Raw genomic sequence first — 22,808 nt, forward strand, 5'->3', positions numbered from 1 at the left:
GTGTTTGAGGATATCTGTGTGAAATTTAGGGGAATGATGGAACCTCAGATTGAACTCAAACCCACAACAGCAGATCAATGAGCATTAGGACAAACATCTATTGTCCCACTTGTCAGAACATTAGCAGGAGATCCAATCCTATTGATCTGGGCTTGTGCAGTTCAGTGCGCATATCCTGTATGTGTGTGTGCGAGTGTGGCCTTGAGTGCTAAAACCTTAGGCTCCACGCTCATTTTCCAATTCTCCACTGTCTCACCTTTCTGTCCTCAGTCATCTTTTAATTCTCCTTTCTCTACCTACTCATTCTCTTTCGGTCGAGCCACTTTCTCCATCCTCTCTGTTTACGTATTACATCAAATCCAGACAAACACAGTCACACCCTATGCCTATGTCTCTACATCCGTCACTCTCCTTCTTCCTGTTTAGCCATTAGTTATTATGCCAATCTGAGACCTACACACACCATGGAGTAACCAGTTGGTAAAAGGTCAGGCTGTGTAGTGAGCTGACAGCATCATTAATCACAAGTCAGACAAAGAGTCGGACTACCAAACCCCCCAAGCTGTTTGGTACAGATAGACCTCTATTATTTTCCCTACAATGCTGCTGCCACCTCTCCTGAGGGTATCAAGTCAGATTCAGGTCAGTCAGTCAGTCAGGGGTGAGACATCTGACTCTAAAACCTGTTCCCTGGCAGAGCTGATTTTGGAACTGAGAAGTTTAAGATGTTTTTAGGTGGCAATTGATATACTTCTGTTACTGCTGAATTTAGATACATTTTCTTGCATGTTTTTGTGTATTAACTGCTGGTCTATAAACAGCTTTAATCACAACAGTTCTTAGTTTACATATTAATTCCTTAAAAAAAAACCCAAAATGAAATGGTAGTTTTTCCACCCTGCATCAGTGCTGAAAACAGAGCACTTCACTTCACAATAGCACTAGTGCTATTTTACAGAAACAGCAGTGGAGCCTTGTAGTAAGAGAAACAATACCCAGAAGGTTTCAGTGGTCTTCGAGCCAGATGCTCGAGTATGATTTCACTACAGTCAGCTACAGTGATAAAAAAAAAAAAAATCTATGTGCAGTCAGCAATGCTCAGTTGGAAGAGTCACAAAGCCTCAGATACATGGTCTTGTAAAGCAACCAAATGGGACTATATAGAAACACAATCTTGTACATGCTTTGTACTCATTAAATATAAACGCCAGCAGCAGCAAGAGGCAGGAAGGAGAAGGAAGTAAAGAGATCCCTTGAGCAAAAGACCAGAAGCAAAATTCTCCAAGAGCAGCAAAAAGACAAGAAAGAAAAATTTGTTTCAAACGACCTTTGACCCTGCCCTTACCCGCTTAATACCCCCAGAACCAAGTTTAGCACAAAGAAGGATCCGATGATGATTAAGGTGACAAAATAGACCCAGGGCCACGTGTAACCTACAGCATCATTCACCTAGGAGGCATCAGGATAGGGGGCAAAGGGAGGAGATAGAAGGATGGAAGATGGGAAGTAGATGGATGGTAAAAGAGGAAAAAGTAAGACAAGAAGACAGGGGATTGAAGGAAAAGGCAGGGAGTGGTAGGATGATGGGGATGGGAGAAAGGAGAAGGGGGGATAAGGGAATGAATTAGATCCTTGGTGAAAGTTCCCAACAGATGGAACCGTTTACCTCTGCTTGTTCCTTGCTGGGATTATGGTGCATTGATATTATTTGTTAGTCACTTAGCGTGCCACATGGCAAAGTATTTGGGCAATATGAATGTGAGAAATGATAAAGAGATGCCTTGGTGGATTCAGCGGGTCTTTTAAAACAGTGAAACCTACAGCAGGCTGCGAGTCTCATGGGACAAACAAAATAAATGAATTAATGTATTCCTGCAAGAAAAAAGTCAGAAGTTTAATAATCACATAGGTGATTCTACTTCCACTGTAATTCTTCTTTTTCATCCTTCATCACTGGAGAAATAAGAGTGTAGTTAGACAAATGAAGAGACTGTGCACCAAGACTCCCATGGACTGGAAATAGACATCAAGTCAAAACCATTCTCTGCCGATTTATTGACAATTATTTTTTAACATTATCATCATTATTATTACCATCATGTGTGATCTGCAAACAATGTTTTTTACGGATGCTTAAAAAATGCTTTTCACTACTCAGTGCAGCCTGCTGTTCCATAATTTCCATATTTAATGCCACATTTCCTCCAGACTCCACTCTGTCCTTATTGTGTTTTACCTGTTGTGCAAGTTTTTTTAGCATTCCACCTCCATGGCTGACTTGAGGGGTGAATTATTTATACCCTAGTGTGTCCCTGCAGACCGGGAGGCGCTTGTACTGAAACAGTGTGACTTGGCAGAGTGGGGTAAAACAGCACCCAGCGAGCCTGCTCGAGCAGTATTTGTTGAAACAAAACACACAGCGCAGCACATGCCTTTAAACAAATATAAACACTCTGTGTGTGCGCGCACAAATGTAAAAAAAAAAAAAAAAGAAAGATAAATGCTAACTTGCAAGAGACAAACGTGCATGTAAGCTAAAAAACATGTAGGAACACAGCAGTGTTCATTTTAAGTTGAAATGTGTTACGTTTTGGAAATGTGTAAATATTTGTGTGTATGTGTCTACCTGTCCAGCACAGACAGGTGGGCAAACTGACATGAACACGACAGCTAGACGTGGGGTCACTCGCAGCTTTTTCTGAGTGCTTTTGTGTATTTCTTTCAGGCCTGTGCCAAAGGATTGATTGAGTGAAAGAGAAAGGGAAGAGAGCGAATGATTTTGCTCAGTTCAGTGATCATCATTTTATCTTTCCTCAACAACAGAGGACTACGGTTGTCTAGCTCTGCTTTTTCTGGTGGAATGATGAGGTGAGACTGCTGTCAGCACACGGCTCTTATTTGCATCTAATTTATTATTTTACTGGGTCTGTGTGTATGTATGTGTTAAAACATTAATGACAACAAAAAGAGAAATAATAAGAAAAAACTTGCACTTTAGATTGCATTACGGGAGTCTTGTAACATCGTCATTTATCACATTTAAAATAGTAAATAAAGCCACACAGCACACCTACTGCACATACACAAGTGACAACAGCATAACCTCTTACCCGCTCAACACTCCCAGAACGAGATTGAGAACGAAAAAAGAGCCGAAGATGACAAGAGAGACAAAATAGACCCATGGCAGCTCATAGCCCATGGCATCCTGCATCTGAGAGAGAGAAAAGGCAAAGAGGAGCGAAGAAGAAAGAAAAGGAGAAAGAAGAGGAAGGAGAAAAAGGGGGAGTAGCACAGATGTGGAATCAACAGGTGGGTGAGAAAAGTAGGGAAAGAACAGGAAACATGACAGAAAAGGTTTTGTGAAGGTTGACAGAGAGAAGATGAAGTCACGGATGAGTCAGGGCGGTAGAGGTCAAGGACAGGAAAGTGTGTTAGAGAGAGAGAGGTTAAAAGGAGATAAAAGCAGGAAAAAAGAAAAGGAGCGGTGCATGTTAAAAGAGCAGCAGATAGCAGAATGGCATAATTGTATGATTAAAACTGACTATAAGCCTTTTATCCTTTGCTTGGAGAGCAGGCAGGCCACGATCCACAATTAAGAACACTTTTGTAATTTAATGGCAAACCCTGGCTGCAATTTAAAAAATCTCTTTAAACAGTTCCACAGTAACTTAAGTAATTTCATCTTAGATTGGTGAATGGATCTAGAAAGTCTGTGAAGGTTCTCAGTCATCCAGGTCATCGTAGTCAAAGGTGCTTGCAAAGAAAAGCGTCTGGACTTCTTTAAGTTGCTTGAAGACGTTTCACCTCTCATCCGAGAAGCTTCTCGGGTGAGAGGTGAAACGTCTTCAAGCAACTTAAAGAAATCCAGACGCTTTTCTTTGCAAGCTCCTTTGACATGGATCTAGAAACAAAGATACAACAGTATCAAGAGAGATTAATGTGGAAATTGTTGTGATGAATAAATGGGGTGGATATATGTAGCAATCGATGCTGACAAAGTAAGCAGTTTAGCATCCAGGATTTTACTTCAAAACAAAAGTCCCATTATTAGACTATTAGATTACTGATTAGATTGAGGTTGTAAATGCAAAGGTTAGGTTAGCAGATAATAATATGATAAGGCTCTTAATTAAAGAATTTAACACAAAGACTGGGGGACAGAGATAAAAAGGGGAGATGATAAAGGAGAAGGCTGACAGCAGGTTTATGTGCTGTGACAGCAGCAAATGTTGCATGTTGATATTTTGTAGTGAAAGTGACGCTGACAATTATGTAAAATTACAACACAAACAAAATATTGTCAAAGGGCTGGTGCTTCAATCATTCGACTATTTAACATTTTACAGCACGTCAAATTTGTTATAGGCGTGCTGTGGGTAAATATAAACAGGAAACTGCAGTAGATAAGCAGAAATAGCAGAACGGATGTAGAGCTAGTAACTCAACCAACAAGCACATACTGGATGCACATTTTTACGTGATATCCCTACAGTGGCTCTTAAGAAAACATCAGGAAACAGAAAAAACACATAAACCACAGTGAAAGTTTAATAAAACACAATGGAAATAGAAAAAATTAAGCAAAAGTGAAAACAAAAAACAGAATACTTTTGGGGACACTATAAGGTGACGGAACAGCTGCGGAAGTGCCAAGCTAACAGTAAATAGCTAATAGCAAGAATGTATTTACGTTATTATATGAATCATGTGATTAAAACAAAAATTACCTTCCATCTTTTTAAGCCTCACAACACCGATGAACCCTCTGGTTATTTTAAGCGTGTCTTAATGCTTGGCATGCGTTGGTTTCCGTCATTTCTGCAGCTGGTTCGTCACGGTATTGTGTCCCCAGAAACACTTCTGTTGTGTTTTGTAGAATTTTCTTGTTTTTTTCTGCTTCTACTGTGTTTTAGTCAACTTCTTTTTTGTTTTAATCAATTTCAGCTGTGTTTTTTTTTTATTTCCACGGTGTGTTGTTCAGCTTCTGTTTTTTTGCAGTGTTCTTCTAGTTGCTGTTATTTTCTTAAGCAACAGTCCATTTGACCTCTCAGTGCCATGTAGATCTCAAACACAAGAGAAATTTATTTTGCTACTTTTTGTAACTAATTTATAACCATTTTATAAAATGTCAAGCCAGAAAGCTAATGCATTTACTTCCCTACAAGATAAAACTTTCAAAAATGCAATTGCAACAAAGCACTTAAAGCTGTTCTAAAGGTTTGTCCAGCATCTTGAAAGCCCTTTTGTTCTAATTTACCAAGCTCTATTTGATTTGATTAGCAGGGAAACTTGTCCCTGCGGAAATATTTAGTTGTCTGTGGCCCCATGTTTGCTCACTTGACACTGAAATCAAGCGTAGGGATTCTACACACGTTCTAAATGAATCTGCAGCTTCAATTACACAGTGTATTGTCTGCATTAACCTGAGATAGAAGCTAACTCTGTGTGTGTATTTGTTCAGTCTTTGTATATGTACCCACCTTTCTAAAACAAGTGTTTTTGTTATTGTGTTATACTCCTTTCTCAAAAGCACTCATCTGGCACTGATGTTACAGATACAGTAAAGAGGCTCCACGCACCAATCCCTCTGGTACTCAGTAAGCCACACAAACACAAAAACACTGCTTTGGTGTCCGACTCACCCAGTACAGCACATCCGTCCAGCCTTCCATGGTTATACACTGGAACACCGTTAACATGGCAAAGGCAAAGTTGTCGAAGTTTGTGATGCCGTCGTTTGGGCCCTCCCACCCAACTCTGCACTGTGTTCCATTCTGCTTGCAATGTCGACCATAAGCTCCATCAGGTGCACATGGTGCTGGCTTTTCCTCTGCAATAGTGCCTGTGACAAAAGAGAAAAAAGTGGCAATGGCCATTTTTTTTAATTTTTCAGATATCTTACAAATAATGTCTTTTTTGTTGCTTTAATGATGCACTGTTGAGGAGGGTCAGAGGTGGAAAATTAGACTGAATTACACACAAAGATCATTTTCTGTTGTACGAGGGAAAAAACAGCTCAACAAGACAGCTATAATTTATTTAGAAACCACAGATGTAGTGAGTTAAACTTCATAGAAAAAGCCATTTTTAGCTTTTACCCATCATGATTTTTAATGTAGAAATCAAGCAGCAGGAAGCCAACTTAAAAGTAGCAAAAACCACAGATCCTCGAAAGCCTGCTTGAGGCATGCTCCAAAAGGAGGTCACTTGTCAAGGATTCACATGTTACGATAACCAAATTTATAACAGAAATAAACATGTTTAGAAGCTGGTATAAAAACATTTTGTGCTCTGTAGCTTAAGTCTGCTTTGATGCCAACTGTAAATTTTCACATAACCCACTGTTTTAAGTGTATTTTGCATTGGTAGCACGTGCAAGTTTCACTTCCAATAACTCTGTAACTTTTTAAGATTTTGTCATATTAAAACATACTGCAAACTATAAGTTGATCACTTTTTTTCGATTGTGTTTTGTTTTAAGCCTGTTTTTCACTCGTCAAAGTTAGCATCTCATGTAGCAATGCAGTGACTTTACACAGGCCTAGAAAGCAGTTGGCAATTGTCTGCTAACCACTGGCTGCTAGGATTATTCCTTACTGGTTGCAAGAGGTTGCTGGCTTACGCTGTGAAATCAGTTGCTAAGCTCCAGTCATACATGTCTAGAGACCTGTCAGCTACCCCCTGTAATCAGCGATTGCCAGGGAAAAGTTGCTTACAATAGCTAATTGCAAAGAGGTTGCAAACAAACTGCCTTGTGAATGCCACTAACTGTGAAGACATGAAATATACTGAAATATGTTGATTTCTGTGGCAAAGCACCACTTACTTTGAAGGTGAACTGTCTCTGCTTCCAGTTTGTGTCATACTTTTTCCAGTTAGTTAGCATGTTTGCTGACAAATTGGAGCCTTCCATGCAAACTATGGGTGACAGCATCAATCTGCTAGCAACCAAAGCAATTGCAAAGAAGCTTTTGGTATGGCACCTGTTTGCAACAGAGTTCACCCTATTTGCCAGCACTAGCAATAGCAGAAGCTCCAAGCTTCAAAACTCTAGTCAATGTTTCATTTCAATGGAATATCCATGTACTGTACTATTTATGATATATAGTGGTGACTGGATCCTTGTTATCAAAATTCTCCTTGAGATCATGACTCCTTATGCTTTTGTTTACACAGACTTGCACTTTTTTTATCGAGCATACTTTTCGAACTCAGCTGCTTGTCTTTTGAACTGCAGATCCCAGCAGGAGAGATTTACGCCCATCCAAGCAGTGCTCACTGAACATTTTGATTTTTTGCTACGGGAAGCTCTGTTACAGATTCAATCCATTCACATAAAAAAAGAGGTTGAAAGGCTAAAAGGACACCATGAAATAACACCAAACAAAGGCACCATGAAAAAAAATCAATGTGGAAAAAGTGTTTTACTAATTATACAAAACAAGCTCTTCAGGGTGATGTATAGGATAGCAGAGTATTCCACTGGCACTTACCCTGTGGAAAGCTAATGCCTCTCAGGGGATGTATAACACCATCATAATAACACTCCAGTCCATTATACCTGAGGCCCTTTGCTGAAAATTGTTTCAATCATTTATGGCAGCTGTTGTTTCAATTATTGCTGAAATTGTTCCTGCTCAGAAACATAAATGATGGTTTGAATAATTAATTGATGTGATCATTTAACTGTTTAAGGTTTGTTTGCTGATAAAGTTTTACTGTAGAGTTCGAATTTATGCAAAGCTCAGTCAAACCAAAGACCTTGAACACCAAAGTTTGCACTTTGTATGTATGTGAATAAATGCTAACTGAAGCATGCCTGCACATACACTTCAATACATGCTTTGATCATGTATCTAAGCAACTGAAGTGTTGTGTGCCATTGGCTGTGTTTGATCGTGCATGTTTTTATTTATATCTGTGCATCAGTGCTTATAAATAGGTATTCTACGAGTGAGTGTTTGTGTGTACCTGTTAGGTTATGAACGCAGGTCTTGTGCATCTTGCCCATGAAGAGCTCCAGACCGATGATGGCATAGATGATGATGACGAAGAGGACCAGCAGGGCGATATGGAGCAGAGGAACCATGGCTTTGATTATGGAGTTCAACACTACCTGTAAACCTGCAGGAGGCACACATTTGCTAAGAATCCAAAAAGGCATATGAGAGTGTACAGAACATTTTAAAAAAGCATACAGTTCTTATAAAATCTGAGGATTGGAGACTTACTGTCATTAAAAATCATTACTGCCACCTCATATACCAGCATTGTCATAATGAATCACCATGCAAGCACTTAAGCTGGCTGTTATATTTCATCTGAAGCTTTAATATTGCTTTTGTACAGATATTCTACTGAAAAGTATGACTTCTATTAATTGTAGGCAAAGAAAAAAACATGGCATTTTTAAATGCAAATTTGTCTATGAGCAGAACACCTTTCCAGTTAAATTTAATAAATGCTTTAATGAACAAAAGCTCAGTGCTCTGCATATTAATAACTTAAAACAAGAGGAGCAAAAATATGTTGCTGCTGAAGAGGCGTAACAATACAAAAGGCAGTAGGAGAAATTGTGGGTTTATTTAACTGACTAATTTGTTAAAACAAACTAAATTAAAAACAAAAAAGCTCACAGGCTTGCGCATATAGGCGAGACCAGTTTATCAGATTACACTCGTATTAATTTAATCAGTTACTCTTTTGAACTTTTTAAAACGCAACTGCAAAATTAGTGTGGTGTCATGGAGTGAGGAACACTTAGATAGTTGCTGGAACAGCAGTTTTTCCACTTTTCAGTCGTGAATAACTGGCATGGCTAAGACGTCTTGATTGTACAACCTCATGTTTTTCTTCCTTTAATGATCAGCCTTTAATAAAAAGATAATAAATTCCACAGCACATAAGCAACTGAACACCATCTGTGCGCAAGTCAGCTGGCAAACACGCTGTTGATCAGTTGCCACGACTGCCATGACAGCCCAGTGATGTTGGACAGCGCACAACGGCACTCAGCACTTTTACACCAAATGACAAAGTGATAGCTGTGCACTTGCATCCTCTGCATTTGTCTGCAAGTGTAATGCACATAAAGGTGGAAACACACTATTTTCATTAAGAGTGTCTTCACAGACAAGTACGCACATAAATCGTCCAGTTCTGAAAGCCTCTGCATTTCTGACAAGAAGAAGACTGGGTGTGAGTATATGTGTGTCATCATGTGTGGCGTCAAGCACCAATGCAAGCTTCAATCTCTGGTCCATTCCACCCCCCACAACACCCAATCACCATTCACACCTGATCCCCAGAGCACCATTTGTGCTCCTGCTTTTCTCTCTTTCATTCTTCTTTTTTACTTCCATAGCTCTCAGTACTTACTCGGTACTCCAGAGACCAGTCTGAGGGGTCTGAGTACTCTGAATGCCCTCAGAGCCTTGACATCAAAGCCCGCCGCTTTCCCTCCAATAGGAGTAGCCCCATCCCCTTTTGTGGCCTGCTCCAAGATTGCACTGAATAACCTGTAAGACAGAAGGTAATGACTTCAATAACCATCAGTTTCACATTGACATCCCATTTCCACATACTAGAGAATCTATGAGAGAAAGAAAACAATAAAAGAGATACAGCTGTAAAGGCCCCACCACAGTTGGTGTCATTATGGCCATGTGTTTTACATCTTTGTTTGCCACTTTAGACATTGTCAGTAGTGTTGCACAATATCAGGTTTCAGTTGAAATAAAACTTTTTAAACACTTTTTTCATTAATTCTATACTAAATGAATCACCAGTGGAAACATTGCAATATAAGTGAAATGTGCTTACAGCAGCCAAATTTGGGAACATATTTTTAGAAGGTAAAGGCCTGGTGAAGTCAACAGTGTCGTTTCACAATTTGACTCTTGAAGAAACTCGAAAGCAAAAAATAAAACAGCTTAGCAAGTTATCCTTCCAAGAAAACAATCGAAAATGTTTCATCTGTTCCTTCTGTCTTTCGCAGATAAGGAAATGTGAGGCATGTGGCTTTAATGATTTGACAGTCAGCTCCACAGATGCCTGTGCATGACTGTAGTGAAGAGAGCTGCACAGTCAGGTTATGTGGTACTATGCAGAAAAACTCTCTTTTAAAATGTCAAATGTATTTTTACACTGTTGCCCTTTTTAGTTATTACCCTCCATGAAAACAGAAACATCCAGCCAAGAAAGATTTAAGCAAGAACTGCTCATGAGTTTAAATTAATGGACTTTGACCAAAATGTGTGAACATTTTACTTTGGTGAAATTCAGGCCTGGGACTGATTTATTATAGTTTGGGTTACTGACTTTTAGTCAGAGTGACCAGTAATTACCAACCTTGGGACTGAAAGGACATCATTACAGAAAAGGGCCAAAACAGCTAAACAGGTGCACTCTGAGGATGGCCTTGATTTTGGATTTGAAGGGTCACAAGCCAATAAGGTTGGGCAGCACTGTTTTACTGTAGAGCAGTAAAAGTTTGTGGTAAATGTAAAGCGAAATGTCGTATAACAGTGCCCATGAGTGCAAACCGAGGTCGGTGAAGTCATAATTTCTCACATTGGTCTGCAAGAACTTGGGATGAAATACAACACTGATCCCATCAGGCAGGGTGTGGTGGAAAGCAGAGGCCAGTGCCCAGAAATGTCTTGAATGACATGATCAGCAATCACACTGTACTCTTCAGGTTTCCATACATATTTATCAGTGTAAAGCAGAAGTATAATCTTCAATGAAGAGCTAAATATGCTCTTTTTAACGCTCCCCCCTTTTGTTAACTGATATCCCAATGAAATTATTGACATACATCCCTTTGGTGTAAGTGACTCACAAGCTTGAATTTATGTACGTCCAGCTGAGCTTATCGCTCTCCCCTTCCTGTCTCTGGCTCTCCGAGATCCTTTAGAAATCACCATACAATACCATTTTCCAGCTAGCGTGGCTCAAAGGCCAGTCAGTGGCACGTTAGTCATGGAGAATTATCAATTAGCACAGATGAAATGGCCACTTGAAAAGGCCTCTCAAAACATATCTCCCTCTCTCCCTCTCACACTCTCTCTGCCTCTCTATTTCGCACTACCTCCCTCTCAATTTGATTAACTCTCTTTTCCTCTCTCTCCCCCTCTCTCTTGGTGGGAAGCACTCCTTTGAAACTGAGCACGAACAGTACGTCAGAGATTCACAATTTTGCACCACCAGCATGTTCTTTTGTTGTAGGGTGTTTAAAGGTAATTAGAGCCTTGGAGTGTAGCACCACATTGTGGGCTGTATAGATCCACAGCTAAAGATAGTACCAACCGCACGCATTCAGAAAGAGAAAAAAGGCTGAGAGGTCTCACAGACGTCAAAATGTCAACACCGCTTCGCTTGAGAAAAAAATATTTACACTTAATTATTACAGTTTTAAAAGCTTGAGCATGTTTAAATAGTGATTCTTGAAGCATGTAAATAACACTTGTAGCAAAGTGTGATAAAGTAAAAGCAGAGTCTCTGCTTCACATTTAGATGGCACTACAGTCCTTGATGCACTGACTCACAACTTTGAACTGATCATGTGTTATGCTGCAAATACACATACTTTACACCTTTAGATACCTTTAGATACCTTTGTTTGTTTGTTTGCTATCCTGCAAACAGAGAAAAATTGACTGACACATATTTGCGGATTTAAATAGTCTGTATATATCTACAGGTATTTATTTGTTCTTTCCTTTCTAAGTGAATTGAATTAATTTTATTTTTGTGTAGTTATCTGTGTGATTGTTTGGGCCTTGGCCAACTTTGCTTGGATCAGCTGGTTGTTGCGTTTGTGGTGTTCTAAACACGTGATATATTGAAGGATGTTTCTACTATATCTCCTTTTACATTTTTTATTTATTGGCATAAATTGTCATAAATGCTGATATCGACAGTTAATATCTACTGATAATATCAGCCCACTGATAAGCCTAATTTAGCTCATTTTGGTGTACGAGGTATGTGGAGTTGCTATCTAGTATTACTATCCTTCAAAGGCTCTGATTAATAGTCAAGTCTCTAGAACAGTGATTCCCACAGTGCAGATCAATGACTGTATAAAATCTTTTACACAGTCATTGTGCAGGAAGGAAACCCCTTGTGGGCTGTAATGGTACTGCAGGTGAGCTTCAGTAATAACAGAAGTATTTATATTTATATAAAGGTATGTATTTAGATAAAAAGTGGATCAAATCGGGTAATAAGAGATGGTAATGATATTGATCATTACCCTGATCTAAATTTAATGCTTTTATATTGAAGGTTTCCTCGAGTTTGGCCAGCCTAAGATACCACAGTTTATTCTTAGTGTATAAATTATTTACTTTTTTTCTTTTTCTTTTTTTTTTTTTACAAAAAGCTACGACTGACTCATGAAATATTATACCAAACCACAATACATTATATTATCTCTTATAAAAGCAAACATAGTCTATAAAACTCTTCGAACAAACTGTCACAAACTCTGCGCTTATAATATAAATGAATTGTTTTATAAATTGTTTTGTATGCGTGAAAGGAAAAGTTCTTTCCCAGCACGTTTTGTCATTCATCTTCAGTATCCAAAGGTGTATGGTACTCCTGTGTAATCTGAACATATATCTGTGTAAATACACACAAGTTTGCTTCACAATAATTTCTAACATTCTCCAAACAAGAAAAGTTCAATAGAGGAAACAAATTCTTTTTTGCAGGTCAGGCCATGAAAGTTTATTCACATCACATTCACTGTCGTCTTTAACTCGACAGCATGGAAAGTATTGCCTGTAGTGCCGAATCTGAGTGAAGTATAGTGAGTTTTTCCACAGGCTTTTTTTCCCTGTTTTTTCCCCTCTTTTTGTTACAGTGTAAAGCAAAATATTCATTCAGCTTGTATTAATTCTGCCCAAATTTTACATCCTGGAGTACAGTAAGTGTCACGTGGTAGTTTTCTGACCCTGTAAATGCTGAACAAATGAAATAGATAATTTTTTTTTGCCTGAATCCTTCACTCTGTATTTTGTATTGATTACACCCTGAATACAAGGAGGGAAAGTAAAATGAAAGAAACATAAAATTGCATGGGGAAGGAGATGGACCTAATATATCTGAGGAAAAACAAAAGTGGAAAAAGTGATGACAAAGAGTGAAAGAGAGAAGTCAAAAATGAAGAAGCAAGGTATGTATGAATGCAGAGACCAAGGTTCTTAACATTTATTTTCCAATCTGATCTTTAAGTTACTAAAATTGAACGTGGGTCTTTTTTTTTTTAATTGTTAATGATTATTAAAAATGTGGATGGGGTATGGGGTACACATTTTTTTCTGTGTGACAGAAAAAGTTTGAAAACTGCTGAACTTGAGTCTCATTCATATTCATATTGCGCATGCACACATGAACACAGCCTGTTGAATTACTGAGCCTTAACTAATGACCTCTCAGGTAAGTGCCAGCCAAGTGTGGACCGTAGTATCTATGTGTGTGTGTGTGTGTGTGTGTGTGTGTGTGTGTGTGTGTGTGTGTGTGTGTGTGTGTGTGTGTGTGTGTGTGTGTGTGTGTGTCTCTGAGGTTGCTCAGCACCAGGTACAAGCTCCTTCACCCATATGGTGAATAATCCAGAGGGAGTGAACTCTTGTCACTTCTCATCTATACACAGACACACAGACAGACTGGCAGTTAGATTCGCAAGGGCACAGAGACAAACAGCCACTTATGCACATAGCCACACAAACACCCAGCCACACACACTCCCTGCAGCTTGTGAAACAGAAGAATTTTGTGTTTGTTAGCTTTTCACATCTATTCTAGTGGATTTTATTTGGTTTCCAATTCAGTTAAATGTCAAGTTAAAACTGAGTTTGCATATTAGTGGAGTGCTTTCTAATGTGTTAGCTCTTTAGCAAAGAAGTGGTTAGGATTAGGCAACATAAGCTGTTTGGGGGATATTAGGAAAGAATTATGATCATGTTCACCTTCACGACTGATTTATATAGCAGCAAAAAAGGAGCATACATGACCTTTGCACTGAATTCTGACTACCTCAAGTTAAAAACTAAAAATTTTGAAGTTATTCAGTATTCTCAGATCTAAATCTGAATTTGGGGGGGGGGGGGGGGGGGGGGGATATCTGAATTTGGAGACTGAAGAAAGAATTCAGACTTTAATCATCCAAGCTAATAAAATACACTAATCAAAAGTCAATAAGCTGTTTGGCATTGGCATAGGAGATTTGGTGTTCCCTCTGGGTGCAACCCTCATTCTCAACTCTACTGCTCATCTCTGCTGCTCAACTCTTAAATATGTTTACAAATGTGTCAAAGAAGAAGCAAAGTTACGACAAAGAAATAAACACAAATTTCCTTACATTTTGTGCCAAGTTTATATATATGTTCAGTGGGCCTAACCCTCTAGTATACATATTTTCTGAGCCTTTTGAGGCATCCGTATCCAGTCCCCTATAACATTAATCATTAAATAGACTGATGTGTCATTCTGCATGACTCCAAATAGAGTCATGCAGTCAAACAGACGTGTATTTCGCCTTCTGAACTTCCTTTGGCAAGGTTGTAAGAGAAACAAAAATATTTGCAGGCATCAGTGCATTATAGTTGTAAATTAAATCATGTTACATTACAATAAAAGGCACAATTCACATCGAGAAAGAGACATGAACAGAGGGAGACAGACAGTGAGGGTAGATAACAGCTTAAGAGTGGCAAAGGTTGTGTTTATGCCATGGGCACTGGCACCATGTTTTCAGCCGATGGGATGTATGTGTGTGTGTGTGGTTGGTGTGTGTGTGTATGTGGTTATAGGCTCAAGCCAAGCGTGTTCAGTTAGTGATGGCTAATATGAGTGAACACTTGACTTGCAATGAACAAGACTCACTGAATGTGCATGTCTGTGTGTTGGTGTATTTACAAAGGCTTCCTCCAGGCTGAGGGTGCTTTCGTGCACACACACACACACACACACACACACACACACACACACACACACACACACACACACACGTGTGCTGCTGAACTTGGGGAGCCGCTACAACGAGTCTTCAACCTCAGTCTGCGACTGGGGAGAGTGCCCGCCCTATGGAAGACATCCTGCATCGTCCCGGTCCCCAAAAAGAACCGGCCCAATGAGCTGAATGACTTCCGACCGGTGGCACTGACGTCACATCTTATGAAGACTCTAGAGCGGCTCTTCCTCAACCTCCTCCGACCACAGGTACAACATGCCCAGGACCCACTACAGTTTGCATACAAGGTGGGTGTCGGAGTGGAGGATGCCATCCTGTACCTCCTACACAGAGCCCACTCACACCTGGATGGGGGAAAAGGCACGGTCAGGATCCTGTTTCTTGACTTTTCCAGTGCCTTTAATACCATCCGGCCCTGTATGCTTCAGGAAAAACTGAACAGGATGGAGGTGGACCCCTGCCTGGTGGCTTGGATCTCCGACTACCTCACCGACAGACCACAGTACGTCAGGCTGAAGGACATCACGTCTGACACAGTGGTCAGCAGCACAGGAGCACCACAGGGAACTGTGCTGTCCCCTCTTCTCTTCACCCTGTACACCTCTGACTTCTGCTACAACTCTGAATTATGCCATATTCAGAAGTTTGCAGATGACACGGCCATCATGGGGTGTATCTGGGATGATCAAGAAGAGGAGTACAGAAGTCTGGTGAGGAACTTTGTCGCATGGAGTCACACAAACCACCTGCAACTCAACACCTCAAAGACTAAGGAACTGGTTGTGGACTTCGGGAGGTCCAGAGAAGGTCCACTGCCAGTTCAGATAGAGGGGGAGGAGGTGGAGGTGGTCAACAAGTACAAGTACCTCGGGCTGTGGGTGGACAATAAACTGGACTGGTCATGCAACACAGAGCACCTGTATAAAAAAGCCCAAAGCCGACTGTACTTCCTCAGGAGGCTGAGGTATTTTAACATCTGCAGGAAGCTCCTGAGGATGTTTTACCAGTCAGTGGTTGCTGGAGTACTTTTCTATGCTGTGGTGTGCTGGGGGAGCAGCACAGCAAAGAGGGACTCATCCAGGCTGGAGAAACTGATCAGGAGGGCTAGCTCTGTGGTCGGCATGAAGCTGGACACTCTGGTGACAGTGGCAGAGAAAAGGACATTAAAGAAACTGATGGACATTATGGACAATGCTGGGCATCCTCTGCACACGGCCATAAACAACCAGAAGAGTCTGTTCAGTGACAGGTTGCTTCTCCCCAAGACAAGAACTAACAGACTTAAAAACTCCTTTGTCCCACACGCCATCAAACTGTTTAACTCCTCTCTGGAGGGGAGAGGGAGGGGAAACAGGAGGACAAAGGAGGGGGGAACAACTAAGCTGTAGTGCCTCTGCACCTCACTGTACAATACCTTGTGCAATACTTTTTGTAAATAGTCAACAGTGCAATAGACTCAATACTTGAAATGTGCAATTCACTTGTATTTTTATTTTTTATTCCTATTTATTCTATTTATCCCCTTTGTATATTTTATTTATATTTGTCTCTGTATTTATATATATGTGTGTGTGTGTGTGTGTGTGTGTATATATATAACAGTTCTGTAACTGTAACTTTGGTCGTTGCTGTGCTTTTTTTGGAAGTCGAATTTCCCAGAGGAACCCACCCGAGGGATTAATAAAGTTCTATCTTATCTTATCTTACACACACACACACACACACACACACACACACACACACACACACACACACACACACACACACACACACAGGCACACACGCTCAATTAGACCATCTTTATGGCATAAATGTAACTGTCAAGTCCAGTGGTCAAGTCCAAAATTATGTACACACAGCACAGCTGGCAAGGGGGTCACACACACACACACACACACGCGCACACACACACACACACACACACACAAACACAAACACGCAGGCACGCACGCACACACAAACACACACACACACAATCTTAGGCAAAATGGATTTAGCAGATGGACTATGTTGCTGAGTTGCAGATAAAGAAAAACAGAGCAGAGCTTTGCTATCAGCATCTCACAAGCTAATCAGTTTAAGCTTCACCAATACACTGATGGCCAAAGTTTGCTGCAGCTTTAGCACAGATTTTCTGTGAACTAAAGAAAGCTTTGTCAGCGGACAATACTCCTCTCAAATGGCTACTACAGTAATCTTTCTAAAATACAACAAAATACTAAATATACTCGAGGTATTGTGAAAAAAGAGCATGCATATCCTCAATCAGCTTCCTAATTCAGAATTACTTTGTGTGCCAGCAGGTTGGACATTGCAAATCAAATAATTTTACTGTCACAAATAGAGAAAGTGTTTAATAACGCTGACAAGATCACAGCAGTTGCACTGATCCAGGCTATCAACACAGACAATTCGACTGTGAAAAATGAACATAATTTTGGCACAAACTGAACTTTTTATTTCAGTGGTTGGATGTTAAAAAAAACCACATGACTGTCGTGTTAAATTAGTAAATAAATTAACAGACTTCAGCTTCTCACCAAGGCCGTATATTTGTCTCTCTGTCGATGAGACGAGTCGAGCTGAATTTTACGAAACCTAGTGGAGATGTTGAGCAAGGAGGAGCAGTAGAAGAATCTATAAAATGTTAGTGCAGACCTGGATCACTTTCATTAAAATCGCAAAATATGGGATTGGCCTTGTAGAGTCTGTCTGAGCGCCCTTCTGGTTTTACAAACAGGAATTAGAGTAAAAGATGAGCTACAAGAGAAAATATAGCTGCTTCTTTGCCTTTGCAACTGAAAGTAAAGAAGGCCACGTGAAACGCTATCTTACTGTAATTTTGATAGATGCTAACACTATGACTACCTCTTACATTAGACAGAGGCTGCCAATTGACTTGGCTGTACTTCCATTGGTTGACAGTAATTATACTAAGGTACTATGATTAATTTGCTAATGATGTGCTGAGGTTGTGTGTGTCAGGTAGCTGTTGAAAAGAGACTATGCGTCACAATTACACAACTGAATCTATGAAATCTGCTTCATCTGTCAAACTTCATAGACTCACTTGGAGTAACAGAGAACCATCAAATAACACCTCGCAGTTTGTCTCTTTTCTGTGTGATTCTGATCGCTTACCCTACAACTACAATGATGAAGTCTAGCAGATTCCAGCCGTTCCTCAGGTAGGCGTTGGGGTGGAAGAGCAGGCCGTAGGCTATTACCTTCAGGAACGCCTCCACCGTGAAAATGATGAGGAACAGATACTCCACACGCTCCTGTGCAGACACAAACATAAAAAAGTCCATTTACTCATCTGAGGGGCATCATTGCAGCATGACATAAAACGAGCAACAGACACAGATAAAATCAGAGGTAATTATAAATGAAAATTTGAAATCAGATTAAATGCTAAGTTCATGTCGCAAAGGATTGAACTATGTGCAGTAAATCTTTTCATCGTGAGAGGTGGCTTATTGGAAAAAATTGACATGCTGTAGCACTATTATATACACACGTTCATTCACAATCATAAAACTTTTTTATTTTTCCCACATCAACTCTAAGGACATTGTATATGACTTGTGAGCACTCGCAGTGCTGGCTGCCTACTCTTTCAAATTTATCAGCCAGAACAAGATGTTCTGCCGCTGTTTATGTGGCTTCTGCTTTGTGCGTATGCATGCGTGTGTGCGTGCGCATGTTTGATTATTTATATGTTAACATGTATTTGTCTAACTTGTAATCGTGTACACAATCAAAGCATTTTGATTATTTAATCAAACTGGCTCTCTTCCTGTCCTACGACGTTACTGTCTGATGGAAGGAATGATTTCATGTGCACATGTATGCACACGCAAACACACAACGGGATTTTTACTACAGAGCTCCTCAGGGATTGTTGTCATATTGCCGACCCCAGCCTGACGGGGTCCTGGGAAATGTCCTGAAATGTCCTTGAAAGAGAGCAGGATCATATAACTTTCTGACTGTTGCAAAGTCGTAAACAATTCATCATCCACCTAATCCCTTTTCATATCTGATTTTAAATGTTTTGTCAAGTTTTTAAGGAAAATGAGATCAAAGCAATGCAGAAATCTATTTATTTCTTGCTGTGCAAATACAACATCCTATATATAGAATTATTCAACATCCTCTTGCTTTCTGCCCAGTTTCTTTCTTTCTTTCTTTTGGGGGTGGGTAATAAAAACATCTATCAATCCATCCATTCATTTTATTCCCTGCTCCTCCTCTTTTTCCCTCTATTTTCCCATGGATACATACACACAGCGGGCCAGAGGTTTGGGACAGAAGGCCAGGCAGGTCTCTCTAGGCTCCAGTCTCATCCCTGGGAAGAATCAGCTAAACCTGAAGAAGCTGTGTTTAAATTTACCAAAATATCTTCACAGGCTGACTGACAAAAGAGTTTAGGTTGGATTCCATCATTGACTTACATAACCACATACAATACAATACAATACAGCTTCTAAATTGTCCAATCCACTGGAATTATATGCCTTCAAGCCTGTTATTTCCTCTGATCAATGCTGACATTTTTCTCCTGACAGCTACAACACTGATGTCACTGACTGTGCAACACCAGAGTCACATGCTGGCCTTTGTGTTTTTAAATTTCTTTTTGTTTCTGGCTTGTTTTGAGGCTCTCAAATACTAAATCATTTGCACTGAGGGGAAACATCTTTTAAAACTTAAAACTGATAAGGAATAAGTGATTAGCAAGGATAAGAAAGATCTGTTTACCTCTGTCATAAAATGGACATGACATTGGTTTTGGAAAAAATAAAAATGTATTCTTCTGTAGATTATACAGCAGGGGTGTCGAACTCCAGGTCTCGAGAGCCGATGTCCTGCAGGTTTTAGATCTCACCCTGGGTCAAAACACCTGAACCAAATGATTAGTTCATTACCAGGCCTCTGGAGAACTTCAGGACATGTTGAGGAGGTCATTTAGCAATTTAAATCAGCTGTGTTGGATCAAGGACATCTAAAACCTGCAGGACACCAGCCCTCGAGGCCTGGAGTTCAACACCGGTGTTTATACAGGGATGGCATTTTAAAACTGAATGCCAACCTTCTCATTGAGAATAAAATTTCTTATTCTTTAATGTATTTATTTGATTGTTGGTGATTTTAAGGACAGTACAAAGAGTGAACATTCTCAAATCATTGCTGAATGAAGGTTAAATGTTTGTAATGGTGTTTAATCCAAATCAGTCCGATCAGTCTATAATCGCTAAAGTGTTTCTAAAGTTAATGTTTATGTTGGAAAAACTTGTGTATACAGTAGCCGCATTAAGATTAGATGTTCAGGCTGATGGAAATCCGAAGGCCATCCAGCTAAACAAACAAGAAAAGACTACATCAGACTCCCATTAGGCCAGTTGCAGTGACACTTAACACAGCAATTTCCAGTACCATGGGAATCAGGCATTTTTCTAACCACTGATCTCACTTTTTCTCAAGTAGTTTTTTTCAAGTGTTTAAACTTGTTTTTTTTTAAGAGCTCTATATAAGAGCCATCTCAAAAATGTCTCATGAATCACAGCTGCCAACACATTACAACTGCAAGAGGCTGATAAAAAACAAAAAAACTTGTCCTTTGCTTTCTTTTTTGTTCATAATGAAGCGATTAAACTTGTAAACCATGATTTTTCCCGCACTTAGAAATGCTCAAGTAACTTGACAGTCAAAGAAGTGACATGAATTATAATTCTGTGGATTTAAACAGGTTGAAACACAGAATACGTGAAAGGCGAGTCGATTTTTAGCCCAGGGATTCTGCGCCTCAGTCACCTGCTCAGAAAGCTGTCTTAAACTTGTTGTGCTCCTGCTCTCTACATTTCTAACCTTCACTCCTTTCAATTCAAGTCTGTTCAGCGTCTTTTTCAGCCCAAAAGTGTCCAGCTTAATGATAAAAACTGAGATTTTCACAGTCGACACCTGTTTTTTTTTTTCTGCGTGCGCGTTTCGATTTCAAAGCCGGCAGAACTGATTTGGTTTAATATTCACCGTTTGTACCGTCGACCCTTCACCACACAGTGGAGTGTTAGCAGTGTATGCGGAAGTAATTAATCTCACAAACACACACATCCTCCCTCTCGAATATACAAAAGCTCTCTATCACGCTCGCGCTCTCTCAAAGATACACACACCCGAGCTGTGTATCTGCTGGTGACAGGCAGACAGTGCGGCGCTCAGAAACATAAAACAAAGAAAAACATCTGGTAGGAACAGCTTAGCCTGACACACATACACACACACACACACACACACACACACACGCACACACACACACACACACACAGAAAACACACACTTCCTCCTTTCCTTCAATTCATCCAGTCCTGTAAAGGGCAAAATCCAAAGGGGCAAGACTAATTTGGTTAGTGACTGGAAAAAGACGAGAGAAGATGAGAGTACACGAGGAAGAGCGGCAGACTATAGAGACAGAGAGAGCGAGAAAAGAAAGCAGACAGAATGACCGAAAGGTAAGCATGTGGGGGCAATAATTCAGTTAACTGTGATAGGTCAACCAAACCACCTATCCATCAACTAGGCCAATCAGATTATAGTATCGACATTCTACCATAGCGCAGACATTGTTTCCATTTGCAATGACCTTCTGTGTTTGTGTGTATGCTGCAAGACAGGATTAGCTATTAAGCTGCTTTTGAAGGAACCCACAGATATATCGCACTGTGTGTGTGTGTGTTAAGGCATGTGTGTGCAAGAAGAAGACAAAAAAAGTATCATATCGAAAGTATTACAACAGCACAAATCAGTACCACAGAAGAAATATCCTATTCTTCACTTGTCCCTGCCAAATTATGACCCGATCATCTGAATGTTGCAGCACAAATCAAGACACATTAGACCAGCCAGTAATGTTCTAATCTTCAGCTTTTGTGTACTTATGTGAACTGAAGCCTCAGGTGTGGCATCCGGTGTGGTCTTCTGCTGCTGTAGCCCATCTGCCTCAAGGTTTGAAGTGTTGTGCATTCAGAGATGCTCTTCTGCATGACTTGGTTGCAATCGGTAGATGGTTTAATTGCCTTTCTATAAGTCTGCAGCAATCTTCACATTCTCCTCTGACCTCTGGCATCAACAGCCCATTTTCTCTCAGAGAACTGATGCTCACTGGAGATTTCCTCTTATTTAGACAAATTTTTGTAAACCCTAGAGATGGTTGTGCAAGAAGCTCCCAGTTGATTAGCAGTTTTTGAAACACTTGGACTAGCCTTTTTGGCATAGGATAGTGAGCTGTCTAGGATGACACCAAGGCTCTTAACCTGAGGTGAAACAAAAACTGCGAAGTTGTCATTAGTGAATGTGAAATGATTTGGTGCCACTTAAATCATCTTTCTTCCACATGCTGGTGTTTGGTTTGATCTTCAGCATGTCTACTTGACATCCACAAATGCAGTTATATAACTGGACAAAAGGTAAGAAAGGAAAGAAAGGAAAGGTGGACCAAGGTTATTAAGGCCCTTGAAGGTGAGGAGAAGAAGCTTGTATACTATTTGGAAGTTCCTGAAGGATAGGGATGATGTGCTGGTAGGACGGGGTTCTGGTAATAATGCGGGCAGTTTTGAACCAATTGAAGCGTATGGAGGGATTTTTGGAGGAGACCATCTAAGAGTCAATTACAATAGTCAACGCAGGAGGTAACGACACTATGAACAAGAACGGACGCCGACTGAGTGGAAAGAGAAGGATGTAATCGGTTAATGGTGTGTAGACGGAAATAGGCAGAATGAGTGAGATCACTGATGTGAGATTTATAGGATAGTGAGCTGTC

The 22,808-nt window shown here is 40.1% G+C and overlaps 1 protein-coding gene across 3 annotated transcripts in view; it reads right to left on the bottom strand.

Annotated features, from left to right (window-relative positions):
* Positions 1-22,808, bottom strand: part of cacna1c (calcium channel, voltage-dependent, L type, alpha 1C subunit) — a 229,413-nt gene that overhangs the window by 68,785 nt on the left and 137,820 nt on the right. For all 3 annotated transcript variants that reach the window (XM_086269682.1, XM_086269683.1, XM_086269681.1), the window contains exons 4-8: positions 18,128-18,267; positions 9,382-9,521; positions 7,975-8,127; positions 5,646-5,845; positions 3,111-3,214 (exon numbers count right to left, since the gene is read on the bottom strand). In XM_086269682.1, the coding sequence (XP_086125808.1) occupies positions 3,111-3,214; positions 5,646-5,845; positions 7,975-8,127; positions 9,382-9,521; positions 18,128-18,267 (737 nt within the window). The remainder of the gene's footprint in view (positions 1-3,110; positions 3,215-5,645; positions 5,846-7,974; positions 8,128-9,381; positions 9,522-18,127; positions 18,268-22,808) is intronic.

Source organism: Aulonocara sp. 'chitande type north' Nkhata Bay, linkage group LG17 (genome assembly GCF_057382095.1).
Source record: "Aulonocara sp. 'chitande type north' Nkhata Bay isolate Kocher_YH1m ecotype deep benthic linkage group LG17, A_spYH_male_GT1.1, whole genome shotgun sequence".
NCBI lineage: Eukaryota > Metazoa > Chordata > Actinopteri > Cichliformes > Cichlidae > Aulonocara > Aulonocara sp. 'chitande type north' Nkhata Bay.